This window comes from Trachypithecus francoisi, unplaced genomic scaffold, assembly GCF_009764315.1.
Source record: "Trachypithecus francoisi isolate TF-2019V2 unplaced genomic scaffold, Tfra_2.0 Lachesis_group0, whole genome shotgun sequence".
In the NCBI taxonomy this organism is placed as follows: Eukaryota; Metazoa; Chordata; class Mammalia; order Primates; family Cercopithecidae; genus Trachypithecus; species Trachypithecus francoisi.
In genome coordinates, this window is record NW_022681453.1 from 130,753,149 (window position 1) to 130,767,437 (window position 14,289).

General features: G+C 47.3%; 1 protein-coding gene across 4 annotated transcripts in view; it reads right to left on the bottom strand.

The window, feature by feature from the left end:
* Positions 1-7,205: 7,205 nt before the first annotated feature.
* The window catches only part of KLHL6 (kelch like family member 6), a 71,141-nt gene continuing 64,057 nt past the window's right edge, over positions 7,206-14,289 (bottom strand). For all 4 annotated transcript variants that reach the window (XM_033211840.1, XM_033211838.1, XM_033211841.1 and 1 more), the window contains 3 exons: positions 13,549-13,751; positions 11,949-12,162; positions 7,206-11,683 (listed from right to left, as the gene is read on the bottom strand). In XM_033211840.1, coding sequence (XP_033067731.1) covers positions 11,382-11,683; positions 11,949-12,162; positions 13,549-13,751 — 719 coding nt within the window. In that variant the 3' untranslated portion in view covers positions 7,206-11,381. The remainder of the gene's footprint in view (positions 11,684-11,948; positions 12,163-13,548; positions 13,752-14,289) is intronic.

The window sequence follows — 14,289 nt, forward strand, 5'->3', positions numbered from 1 at the left end:
CTATATAGCATCAATTGACTTCACAGAGTTCATGCAAGAATTAAACAAAATGGTGTATGTTAGAGGCTGCAAACTCAAGTGCCTTCAGGACCACACAGGTCAGTGAACACTGGCAAACCAGACTTACAAGCCCCCTTTTTTTTGGGGGGGGGATGGTGTTTCACTCTTGCTGCCCAGGCTGCAGTGCAATGCCCTGATCCTGGCATGCCCAGAATTGGTGGGTTCTTGGTCTCACTGACTTCAAGAATGAAGCCATGGACCCTGTGGACCCTCACAGTGAGTGTTACAGATGGTGTGTCCTGAGTTTGTTCCTTCTGGTATTTGGACGTGTTCAGAGTTTCTCCCTTCCGATGGGTTTGTTGTCTCAGTGGCTTCAGGAGTGAAGCTGCAGACCTTCTCGGTGCGTAGTGCAGACCCCAAAAGCGAGCAACAGCAAGAGTTATTGCAAAAATCAAAAGAACAAAGCCTACACAACGTGAAAGGGAACCAGAGCAGATTGCCACTGCTGGCTGGGGCAGCCTGCTTTTATTCCCTTATCTGACCCCACCCACATCCTGCTGATTGGTCCATTTTACAGAGAGCTGATTGGTCCCTTTTGAAAGAGTGCTGATTGGTGCATTTACAATCCCTGAGCTAGACACAGAGTGCAGATTGGTGCATTTACAATCCTTTAGCTAGACACAAAAGTTCTCCAAGTCCCCACTAGATTAGCTAGACACAGAGCACTGATTGGTGTATTTACAAACCTTGAGCTAGATACAGAGTGCTGATTGGCGCATTTACAATCCTTTAGGCAGACATAAAAGTTCTCCAAGTCGCCAGCAGACTCAGGGGCCCAGTTGGCTTCCTAGTGGATCCCGAGCCAGGGCTGCCGTGGAGCTGTCAGCCAGTCCCGCGCCCGGCGCCCCTACTCCTCAGCCCTTGGGCGGTCAATGGGACCAGGCACCGCCCAACAGGGGGCGGCACCCGTAGGGGAGGCTGGGGCCTCATGTGGAGGGGGGGCGGGGGCTCGGGCATGGCGGGGTGCAGATCCCGAGCCCTGTCCCGCGGGGAGGCAGCTGAGGCCCAGCGAGAAATCGAGCACAGCGCAGGCGGGCCGCAACTGCTGGGAGACCCGGCACACCCTCCACAGCTGCTGGCCCAGGTGCTAAGCCCCTCACTGCACCCGCCGGCTGCTCTGAGTGCGGGGCCGAGGAGCCCGTGCCCACCCGGAATTCGTGCTGGCCCGCAAGCGCCTTGCGCAGCCTTGGGTTCCCGCCCACGCCTCTCCCTCCACACCTCCCGGCAAGCAGAGGGAGTAGACTCCAGCCTCCGCCAGCCTAGAGAGGGGCTCCCACAGTGCAGCGGCGGGCTGAAGGGCTCCTCAAGCGCGGCCAGAGTGGGCGCTGAGGCCAAGGAGGTGCCCAGAGCGAGGGAGGGCTGCCAGCACGCTGTCACCTCTCATTGGCTCACTGCAACCTTCCGCTCCCACATTCAAGCAATTCTTCTGCCTCAGCCTCCAGAGTAGCTGGGATTACAGGCATGCGCCATCACCCCTGGCTAATTTTGTATTTTTTGTGGAGATGGGGATTCACCATGTTGGTCAGGCTGGTCTTGAACTCCTGACAGATGATCTGCCAGACTGGGCCACCCAAAGTGCTGGGATTATAAGCGTGAGCCACCGCCCCTGGCTTACAAGCCCTTTTCCTTTTTTTTTTTTTTTTTTTTTGAAACAGAGTCTCTCTCTGTCGCCAAGGCTGGAGTGCAATGGCGCGATCTCGGCTCACTGCAAGCTCTGCCTTCTGGGTTCACGCCATTCTCCTGCCTCAGCCTCCGGAGTAGCTGGGACTACAGGCGCCCGCCACCACGCCCAGCTAATTTTTTGTATTTTTAGTAGAGAGGGGGTTTCACTGTATTAGCCAGGATGGTCTCAATCTCCTGACCTTGTGATCTGCCTGTCTCGGCCTCCCAAAGTGCTGCGATTACAGGCGTGAGCCACCGCTTCCAGCCTACAGGTTTTTTTAAAATAGTTTGTTGGTTTGCATTTAGCCATTGAAATTTTTATTAGTTTATTTTTTAACGTGCTGAATTTTAGGCTGCCAACAAGATTTTTTCAAAAATTAACTGGGCTTCCTGGAACTCACTAACTTAAGAGTTCTGGCTTTTGTCCCCTTTTGCCCACCTCAACTAACACCAGCACTGATGTTCCCATTGCCACCAGGATGCTGAGTGGATAAGCGATCACATGATCAGAGTGCTGCCTTCCACCTACACCGGGAATGAGTAGGGGATGGTAGCTCCTGGAGAGGCTTCCCCAACAACCCTAGGGTATGTGACTAGGCAGTTTGGGAAGCCAGCCCCAGCCCCCCGTAATATGAATGCACAGGACAGGATCATGCCCAAGAGAGAGCATGGATTTGGAGAACAAACTCAATATACATTGGGTTCATAAAAACACTGGGCTCAGGGTGGCAATTCCTTGCTGTTAAGGAATTGCGAACACCTGCGAACATAGCTGACTTGGATTTGCAAGTCACAAGCTTGGGTGTGGAACATTTGTGAGTCTCTAGCATTTCTGAACTTGTCTTAAGAGCTATCACCTTACTCTGATGACATTCAAAGTGCTTACGTAGGCTTCTGAGACTCCCTACCATGGCTCTGAATTTACTCCGGCTACACAGGCCTCTTGACTGTTCCTTATTTATTTATTTTTTTGAGACAGAGTCTCACTCTGTCACCCAGGCTGGAGTGCAGTGGCAGCAATCTCAACTCACTGCAAGCTCCGCCTCCCAGGTTCAAGCGATCCTCCTGCTTCAGCCTCCTGAGTAGCTGGGGCTACAGGTGTGCCACCATGACCAGCTAAATTTTTTTGTATTTTTAGTAGAGACAGGGTTTCACCATGTTGGCCAGGCTGGTCTCGCCTCCTGACCTCAAATGATCCGCCCACCTTGGCCTGCCAAAGTGTTAGGATTACAGGCGTGAGCCACCGTGCCCAGCCATGACTCTTCCTTAAATACACAGAAGCCTCCCGCCTCAGAGCCTCATTAGCTCTTCCCTCTGTCTGGAGTAAGCTTCCCTGGATACTCTCAGGCCTCTCACGAGAGGCTGTCTTCACTCAAGCCTCTGTTTAAGTGTCTCTATCAGAAAGGATGGCTCTGTTCATTCTAGCTCAAGTAGCATGCATCGCCCTTGCCCTGAATTACTTTCTTTGGACATTTATCTCTACTTTTCATTATATTTTGTGCTTGTTTGATTCTTGCCTGTCTCTCTACTAGAATGTTAGCTCATGCGAGTAGGGGCTTTGTTTTGTTCACAGATGGACAGAAATCATGCCTGGCACATACTAGGCGCTCAATTAATATTTATTGCATTGTTTCACAAAGACTCACCCCATCCTTTTTTTCACTAATGTCTACTTAGGACTCAGAACAAAATCTAAGGCATCATTTTTCCTCCAGATTCCTCCAGTGACCTTTTCCGGGAATGTGACATTCTACCAGAATGCACTTTGACAATTAAAAACCTCAGCATTTCTACCTAGACTAGTTTTGTCACTGTCCTAATCTTTTTCTTTTTTTTCTATTTCTGGCTTTGTCTCATGTTTCTTGGAATTACTCAGTAGATGCTCCTATTACTACATTTTTGTTATGAAAGAATAGAATTTTGGCCAGGCGGGGTGGCTCATGCCTGTAATCCCAGCACTTATGGAGGCCAAGCCAGGTGGATCACCTGAGGCCAGGAGTTTGAGACCAGCCTGACCAACATGGCAAAACCCCGTCTCTACTAAAAATGCAAAAATTAACTGGGTATAGTGGTGGGTGCCTGTAATCCCCACTACTCAGGAGGCTGAGGCAGGAAAATTGCTTGAATCCAGGAGGTGGAGGTTGCAGTGAGTTGAGATCTCACCATTGCACTCCGGCCTGGGCGACAGAGTGAGACTGCATCCCAAACAAACAAACAAACAAACAAAAAACAGAATAGAATTTCACCGACAAAAATCCTTTTTATCTAAGGTCAGACTTACAGATTGCTCTGCGCAGTCATGTTTTCCTTCTGCCCTCTATGTATTGGCACTTTCTTAAATCAAGGTGATATGGTTTGGCTGTGTCCCCACCCAAACCTCATCTTGAATTGTAGCTCCATAATCCTCATGTGTCATGGGAGGGACCCGTGGGAGGTAATTGAATAATGGGGTTAGATTTTTCCCATGCTGTTCTCATGATAGTGAGTAAGTCTCACGAGATCTGATGGTTTTAGAAAGGGCAGTTCCCCTGCACAGGCACTCTTTCTTGCTGCCATGTAAGACATGCCTTTGCTCGTCCTTCACCTCCTGCCATGATTGTGAAACCTCCCCAGCCATGTGGAACTGTGAGTCCATTAAACCTCTTTCTTTTATAAATTACCTGGCCTCGGGTATTTCTTCATAGCATATAAAAATGGACTAATACATGAGGCTTTGCCAGCCTCATCTCCCCTCGCCCCTGCCCTGTCTGCCCAAGTCAGTGCCCTCCAGTCTTGTACCTTTCAGATATGGGTTGTGACTTGTGACCCATTAGTGGGTGATGTAATTAATTTGGTGGCTTGTGAACAGCATTTTAAGAAAAAAATTGAATAGGAAATACAGAAAATGTGTTTCTTATTGTGATACATGTTCAAGAAAGTTTGAAAGCACTGCTCTAGCCTGTATGGGTCAAAGAAGCTTTAGTACTATTTTTCTCTTTAGTTGCCTTCAGCAGATTCTAGAGGGAGGGGTTTCGGCACTCCTGGCCTCGCACAGTGGGCCCATGGTGGGTTGCAGAAAATGGTCAGTTCTCTTTTAAAATGCTGCCAACAGCAGCGCAGGTGGTGGGCACACCTGTTCTTTTAATTGTATCTGTTTCATAAGGCAAGTATACCTGAAACTCTCAGCACCAACATTCCACTCACCCTGCGCTCAGAGACTTCACCAAACCATCGCATGGTTTCTAGCAGCCTAAGGCCACGTCCCTGGGATGGGCCAGCCCTCTTTTGAGTTGCTGTCTGGAAAAGCTTAAGGGTGTCAAAAGAATTTAGTTTGTTCCACCAACACCTGACAATAGGCTCCTGACCTCTCTTTTTTAGAACATTGACTAAAAAAGGAGGCTTACCATTGTGAATCCTTCCTCTGTCCCTTTGAGCTACTTTGTATGTGTCACCTACAGCTCAGGAGTGTCTTTCTCAAGGACCCGAAAGCCATTCCCCTCAAGGTAATTATCAGGAAGGAGAGAGCCTCTGACTCCCAGGCTCTGTTGGGGGAGAGGATCCTAGCTTCGAGAACTGCCAGCTAGCAGACACAGCTGGCCTCATCACATTGACTCTGCCCAACACTTTGTCATTTTTCACTTCCCTGACTCTAACTGAACCTGCTCACTGCACCTCCTGGCTCCCTTATTCTCCCTTTAAAAGACCCAGTCAGCATCTCTGCACAAATCAGAATAGAGCTTAGCTCTTTCCCCTACTGTCAGCAGTTACTGAACAGAATCTGTTTTCACTGCTTTAACTAATTTCCTGCTTGTTTATTTTTATTTTTAAACCATGTATGTACACATGCATGTGCACGTGCGCGCGCGCACACACACACACACACGTCTTCTCAAGACAAACGCAGCTTCTCAGAGATAGCTGATTCTTGTCGTCTTCATAATCTAGAGTATTTTTCCCTTCCTGTGTTTATCCCCTGTGTCATCTCTAAGTCATAGGTAAAGTTTTACTTAACTGTTCCAGCCTGGTCTTTGATGTTCCTTGGGAAATTAAATGAAGAGTTGTGTACAGGACTCTTTCCTTACAGGGAAGAGTTGGGGCTATGAGTTCCAACTTTCCGTGCCCACTGGGAGCTTCTCCTACTGTGAAATGTGGAGGGATCAGGATTCGTGTTATGAAGGGAGATTTCCAGTTGTCTTACACATCAAAGGCCACCCCTTTTCCCTCTACCCAGCTTTAACTTTCCTAAAGAATTTATAGCCAGTAAGTTTCATATTCTGTATCCAGACAGATGAGTGGAGATGGTTGGGCATGGGTTTCAAGGCAGCGTTTCATGTGGGAATCAATAACAAAGCAGACGTCTGAATGTGCAAAAAGAAAAGGAAAATCCCCAGGCGCCAGTAAACAAACATGGAAGTGAAAAACAGTGACTGGTAAGCAGCCACGCTGATGGTGGGGAGCCTGGGGAGGGTGGGACCGGACCTGGATTCATCCCCAGCACCAAGAGTCTTCAGTTGTGGCCACATGCAGGAACGGAATATGAAGCATGGGGCTACAGAGGGCAGGAGAGAACTGAGATCCTGTATGAAGGCTGCATGTCCAGGGAAAAGGAACTGGTCCAGGAGATGCTATACACCAGCAGGGAGCAGTAGGTACAGGGGGAGGCGCTAAGAAAAGCTGGGCAGATGCCTGGCCCTGGCCAAACTGCCCAGACTTGAGATTATCACTTAGACCCAGTGGAGAAATTGGAAGGCTCAGCAGCAAAGTTAAGGTCAAAACTCCGTTTGACTCACAGCTGGTGCAGTGGCAGTCAGATCCAGGGCCCAAGATCACTCCAGAACACTCCCCACCAGTGAGGGAGCTGGGTCTGTGATTTCCAAGGGTTTCCACCAAGAACTCCTAAGGCAGAACATCTACTTCTGGGGAGGCCCAGAGGGAAAGGTCTGAAGCTATTCATGGAACCCCAGATTTCTTTAAAGGCTCCAGTTTTCCTTTTCAAATACATAGGACTCTTGCATTGTAACCAAAACAAACTAAATTGGTAACAGGGTTTCCAGTGATTAGAGGGAAGTCTCATACCCCAAGTTACATGTGCCCCAAGTTGAGAAGCAAAGACCAGGGAGGGCTTCAGAGACAACACAGGAACAATGGTGGAGGCGGGCTAAGAGGTCAGACCTGTAATCAACTTAGAAAGGGGTCTCCTGTATGAAGAGGTGAGGCCAGGCAAGAGGAGAGTCACGCAGTTTGCATATGGGTTGGTAAAAGCTTGCTCAGCGAGGCAATGCATCTTTAGGGAGGGAAAAACTGTCTACTGTTTGACATTCCATAAATCAAACCTGGTGAATTTTAACCTATGAACTTATCTAAAGTCCCACGAACCAACTGAAATGTTTTAAATTTCTACTTTCTAAATTAATTTCTGTTCAGACACCACTTATTTATATAAACCACAAACAGCAAAAAAAAAAAAAAAAAATCACTTCATGATTGTATATAACACATTTGCATCTGTTCTGTGCATATTTTATTGAATAAATAAAAACTTAATTGGTTTGGTTTTTAAAACCTATAAACAATATCCTTCGTTTGATCACTGAAAATATACAACTTTATGTAACCAAAATGCTTAAAAGATTTTGTTCACCGAGTGTTGGCTATTTATACCTATACATATGAAAATCTGACCTGTCAAAACTGGTTTTGCAGTAGCCATATTTGAGATATATGTGGATTTCTATAAAGGTTGTCTCTTCAAATTATGAGATCTACTACAACACCCAGGTATTAAGGGAAAAAATGATTTTGCAACTCCAAGTTGGGACTTACATAAGAAATCACTGTGGTGTTATCAACCTTAAAAATTCTATTGAGTGCTTTCATTTTTCAAAATAAAACAGGACAAGTAAATAACAACAGTACCTCAGAAACTTCTCTAAATAGCTAAGCTATACTATTTTACAGCTATAAGAATATGATATTTGTATTTCCCTGAGAGCATAGTTTGCTTTGAGTTCAATGACACAGTGTATGTGTATGTGTGTGTTTTCCGAAGCCATTGAGACCAGAATAGATGAAAGCTAAGAAGAGAACATGAATCTGCTGGTGTTCTGATAAGCTTAGCTCCCTGCCTGCTTCAGATCAACCTTGGCAACTGGAGTCCCTCAACGTCATCTACAGATTCTGCTCCACCAAAGACTCTGGGCCACCTTCCCTCTAGGACAGGAGACCCAGCTGAGCAGTTCACAGGCCCCACAGCAAGTTGGCCCAGTGCTGTGCCTGCTCTAACTTGTGCCTCTGCTCTAAGAAGTGGATTCCTTCATTATTTCCTTGCCTGAAATTCTCCCTTACCCTTATTCTCCCTTACCCTTCTTGGGACTAGAGTCAAGCTCACAAACTCCAGGGCCTCTGATATCATTTTCCAGACCTGCACCCTTGGAACCTGACCTCCTCCTACCCCATCTTCTTCTTCCCAGCCAGGGATGCTCTGTCCACTCGCAGGCCCTGCCTCAATCTCCAGTCTGCTGAGCCAGAACATCCTGCCATGTCCTGCCTGAGTCCGAGGGTTCTCCCTGGGTTAATTCTCGGCTTGGTTTTCCCCCTACTGATGGTGTGGGTTACAACAGTTACCTTCCTGCAAATGTGTTTGTCTTTATTTCTTAGAATGAATTTTAGATTTTAGAAGCTCTTATCCCTGGCTAGTGGCTAGAAGCTAAAATCCTGATGACTATACTTAAGTTTCCCCCAAATGACTTGAACTTTCTTTCTCGAAGAGCTACAGTCTGACAACTTCAAATACAGAACCCTCAATCTTCTAACAAGATGTATCTGTTCCCTACCCCATGTCATTATTAGGACTCCCCATTTCCTGGGTGTCAGCTACATGAAATTTTCCACAATTCACCTGCATATCTGGTGTTGTAAAAAATCATAAAGAGTGCTTCCATGATTCATTTAGGTATTCTGATGTAGTCCAGAAACTTGGGTCCTACATTTAGAATCAGGTTTATAGCACAGAAATCCCAAATCCTCACTTTCCCAGCATAGGGTTGACCTGCTGATGGGTGCGAAGTTTGCCAATGGGTCTTATCAAAGGACCACCATCTGCTCCCTGAAAAGACAAACATGTAAGCAATGGCCACTGGTTGACTTCACTGCACAGCTTACCACCATGACCCCTTGAAAGGCAATCAAGACTTGGATCCAGCCTCATCACTTCATATACATCTCATTTTTAGCTAACTTGAAGAAAAGAAAAACAAAAGTATTAACTGGTGGCCTATTTACCCACATCGAGTGTCCAGCATGGAGATTTGCCATTCATGGGTGTCCTCAAGGCTTGGCAGACATGAAGCACTCCATGACTGTTTGCTGAATTGAACTAGATTACATTGTTACATTGTTTCAGTTGGGAGCTTCCTGATGGTTATTATAGTGCTCATGAGTCAGCCATAGTTTGTTCTAAAATTCCACAAATATGCTTCTACTGGCCTGTGTTACTTTCCACAGCAGAGAGCTGAACTGTCATGCCTCTAAGGCACAGAGCCTTTCACACACCAACATACATTTATATTTATCTTCAATAATCTGGCACAAACAGAAATCTCACCTGTAATTTTTCAAGTTTTTGCAATCTGTTTCAAATATTAGCTTCTTCTAACCATGACTGTTTAATGAAAATTAAGTTCACTGTCAACTCTAATAACTCTAACTTCCCAAACGGCTGAGAAGAACAAGCCACAGTGGACATGAAATAAAACTCTATAAAGAGAATTGAAATCATATGATGAAAATAAAGTCCATTGGGTAATGCAGTTACTATGTTGTTATCGTTGTTGCTTTTTAAATACAGTGTATGAAACAGGATCTCTTAACCTGTTTCTCCAGCTTGGGGATTAGAATGAATTTCCAGTGAGCTCATTTGGAAGCTCTAGCTCTTACAGTGAAGGACACAATTGAGCTACACTGATCAAAAAAAACAAGTAGAAGTGCTTTTTAAAAGTCCTGAAAACGAAGGCTTCAGGAGGATGGGGTATCAGGAAGGTGGACCTAAATCACTGTCCAAAAACTAGAAAGTGTACCATCAAGGAGAATCTGTCGTTCCTGTGGAGGCCAGCTGTGTTCAGGTGTTTACTTTTTTAAATAAAACAGTAGTTTAAGTCTCTAGAAACATCTTTTCTACATTGCAGTACAACTGATGAACACTAAGAGGCCAGGGAACCAGACTGTGCTAAAGGTACAATTCTGTCTGGCAATGACAATTCTGGTCCAAAATGGGCCATCTTATGATCATTAAAAAAAAAAAAAAAAAGGCCGGTCCATGACTCACACTTGGGAGGCCGAGGAGGGCGGATCACAAGGTCAGGCATTCAAGACCAGCTTGGCCAAGATGGTGAAACCCCGTCTCTACTAAAACTATAAAAATTAGCTGGGTGTGGTGGCAGGTGCCTGTAATCCCAGCTACTCAGGAGGCTGAGGCAGGAGAATCACTTGAACCAGGGCGACAGAGGTTGTAGTGAGCCAAGATCATGCCACTGCACTCCAGCCTGGGCGACTTCATCTCAAAAAAAAAAAAAAAAAAGACAGAACACAAGTATTGCATCTTTCATCTCTTTCAAAGCAAACAGGCCTTCCCAAACCCATCCCCCAGACCTTTCAAGTGGAAGAACCTATGAGATATTCTTGGCAAGGAGCCCAAATGACTCCTTGGTTTAAATTTTGGTAAAGGGCAGGGACGAGGGAGGATGCAGAATAAAAAAGAAAAGGAAAGAAAACAGGAAACACCTTTATTTCCCTGCCGTGCTGAGTGACTCTTTTAGCAGACTTGCCGAAACAAGAAGTGAGCCAAGTTTCTTTGTCTTTGTTTTTGTTTTTGTTTTTGTTTTTGAGATAGAGTTTCACTTTTGTTGCCTGGGCTGCAGTGCAGTGTCATGATCTCGGCTCACTGCAACCTCCACCTCCCAAGTTCAAGTGATCCTCCTGCCTCAGCCTCCTGAGTAGCTGGAATTACAGGCGCCTGCCACTGCACCAGGCTAATTTTGTATTTTTAGTAGAGACGGGGGGGCGGTTTCACCATGTTGGCCAGGCTGGTCTCGAACTCCTGACCTCAGGTCATCCACCCTCCTTGGCCTCCCATAGTGTGGGATTACAGGCGTGAGCCATCGCGCCCGGCATGAGCCAGGTTTTAGTTTTGGTTTTTTGTTTGTTTTTCCTGCCTGAGATAGGCAGCATGGTGGAAAAAGCATTGACTTCGGAGCTGAAAGACCTGGGTTTTAGACTCCTGGGGTAGCTACTTGCTATCGAGTGATCAGGGGCATGCCACTTAGCCTCTGTGAAACTCTGTTCCCTCACCTGTAAACTAGAAGTGATAAGAGCCACTCACCAGGTTAAATGAACCCATACGAGGAAGTGCCTGGCACAGAAGCCGGCATAGGGTGGGTGGGTCCTGAATGCTAAATATTACTCTTCCTCACCTCCCCTCCTGAGGTAGGTCATGCAAACATTCCTGGCCAGTCTCAAGTGACCCCAAACTGTGACTTCCAAGGTTCTCCCAAAGTGAGTCAAGGGGATCCCCTAATGCATGGCCTCAAACTCGAGCCGGCGGCCTGAAGTGGGGCTGGAGGAGGGTGAGAGGTGAGGCGGGCACGCTGAGGATCTGGGGGGCTCTCCAGCTTCCCATCCTGCCATCAGACAGACACTGCTCCAGGCACGATCCTGCGGATGTGGGTGTACGACTTCCTGATGGTGACACTGCCGTGGTGCGACACGCCCCGGGGCAGGACACACTCCTCTGTCAGTTTCTGGGCCTCGGGGTCCCAGCACAGCACCGTGGCGATAACCTCATTCTTCTCGTCCCGCCCGCCGGTGATGTAGAGCCGGTTGTTGCAGGGCGCGATACCGCAGCTGGCCCGCTCGTGGCTGAGCTGGGTCACCAGGCACCAGTTGTCTTCCAGGGGGCTGTAGGCGTACAGCGCCCTCATGGCCCCACCTGAAGAGAGGGAGGAAACTCGATGGGCATCGCTCCATTTTTTTGGGTTCTTCCCTCTTAACCACTAAAATTCAATTTCTGGTTAGGCCAAGTCTACCCTCTTGCCAAGAGAAACAATCGATTGACGGCTCTTCTGAAAGTCAGAGTGGGTCCTAGGGGCAGTGAGTTGCCAGCACTGGAGACACCGCGACACACCCTTGACGCACTGCAGCCAGGCGCTTATCAGATTCTAAGCTATTCAGATCAATAAGAAGCCATTACTCACCAACGACATAGATGCGGTCCCGGAAACTCACTGCATTGATGCATTTGGCCTCCACCGGCATGGCCGCCTTCAAACTCCACTTGTTGGTGGAAGGGTCATAACACTGAGTCTTGTCTGTGGCCAGTTTCCCATTGGGCCCTCCTCCAATCACATAGAGCTTCTTCTTATGGCTGGTGGCTGCAAAGGAACTGACATGGACAAGGAGGGGTGCAGCCTGTAGAGGCACAGGGCACAAGAAGAAGCTGTCAGTCATGCTGCCCAGATTGCTGCAGTAACTCCCAGGATACAGGACAGAGCTCTGGGACACAGAACTGGGCATCTTTTGCCTAAAGTCACAAGGCCCATAGGCTTGACTCCTCTGAAGACAAAGCAAGAATGAAAGCATGCATTTCCCACCCTCCCTCCAGGCTCCACGAAAGCTAGAGCAAGCTGTGTGTTGGGATATGCCCGCCTCTCCCAGAATCTAGCTCTCAGGGAAGGAGGAGTATAGGTAAGAATAAGTTTATACAGATGAAATCAGCCAGTGTTGGAGGAAAATGATGTTTTATACATGCATAGTCATATACATTCATGTGCTCATCCACTCAAAAAATATCTATGGAGTGCCTACTATGTACCAGCATTGATTTTCCTTGGTGCTTATATCTAGGAAGAAAAGCTGGTATATGGGTTTGGGGTGGCCACAGGTAAGCAGACTCTTCCATTACAGGGTAGCACTGAGGATTTTGAGATTAAGTCAGACGTGTGCTTCTACCCAGGACACTAAAGGAGACTTCCAAGAGCCTCTTGCCCATTTATTTGCAGGATCCTTTTAGATCATGGAGCAGCTCTGTGATCGGGCTTGTTTTGAGAAGATCTTAGGTACGCTCCCCATAAATGTTAAGGGCTCTCAATATAGCACTTTTCAGGCTGACAGTCTTGGCTGAATGTGGTGACCTGGCAACCTTTGCTTGTGCCTACAATGACTGTGTTGTACACTCCATTAAGCTGGAACATGCTTGGACATCTGATCTGATAAGGAGAAAGAAAATTTGAAATTGGAAATAACCTGGAAATGAGATGAGGTAGCTTTTCTTTTCCTGAGTCTGATATACACCTGAGGTTGCATTGATAAGTCTGACATGCAGGGCTGCAAGTGGCTCATCATCAATGGGAAAATAAAGAAGGGATGACTTCTAACATGACCAAATCACTCTGGGTTCATAAATAGTATAGTAAAGTGATCTGCATGTGTCCAGTGTGGAGACGAATAGGAGACAGGGCATCTGAGGAGATAAGACTCTACGTCAAGACATGCAGACCAAGAGATCTCCCATCTAAGGACAGGGTGAGCCTCCATCCACATCTGGGGTTCTGTCCAAATTAGGACAGGTGCCCACACAGACCTTCACCACTTGGAAGGACATTGTTTCTGTGATGTGATCAGCGATACTGAAGCAATAGCTCCTAGGAGGAAAGAAGCTCAGAGCCACCAAAAATGTTCTCCTTGGGAGTAAAGTGATCAGAAAGCTGGCCACCATGGTAGGCACGTTCCAAAGCTTTCTAAAAAAGCATTGAAGTAATAATACAGGCAGTTACTGGTAGAAATCGTCTCCTCTACCTCTGACCAGCAGTTGTGAAAGGGGTCGTAGGTCTCCACGTTGTTGATTCTCTGTAAGCCGTCGAAGCCTCCAATAACATAAACCTTGCCACCCAACACCACCATCTTATGCCTCCAGCGGCCTATGTTTAAATACTCAATCTGAATCCACTTGTTGATCGAAGAATTATATTTCCAAACATCATGCTGTGTTTCTTTGCCGCCTGCAAGAGATACAAAGCATTTAAGAAACCATCAGATTCAGGCCGGGCGGGGTGGCTCAAGCCTGTAATCCCAGCACTTTGGGAGGCCGAGACGGGTGGATCACGAGGTCAGGAGATCGAGACCATCCTGGCTAACACGGTGAAACCCCGTCTCTACTAAAAAATACAAAACACTAGCCGGGGGAGGTGGCGGGCGCCTGTAGTCCCAGCTACTCAGGAGCCTGAGGCAGGAGAATGGCGTAAACCCGGGAGGCGGAGCTTGCAGTGAGCTGAGATCCGGCCACTGCACTCCAGCCTGGGTGGCAGAGCGAGACTCCGTCTCAAAAAAAAAAAAAAAAAGAAACCATCAGATGCGTCAGAAATACAGCTTCTCCCATAATATCCCACATATCCAAAAGTGCCAAGTCCCCAGACCAGCCCTGCCCTGAGGGGAGATATAAGAAACCGACTAGTGTGTGCTGTCTGGCAGGGGAGATGAGGCAAACGCAGGGGAACAGGGAGAGACAGAAGGGATGATGTACCACACTGTGTCATGTGC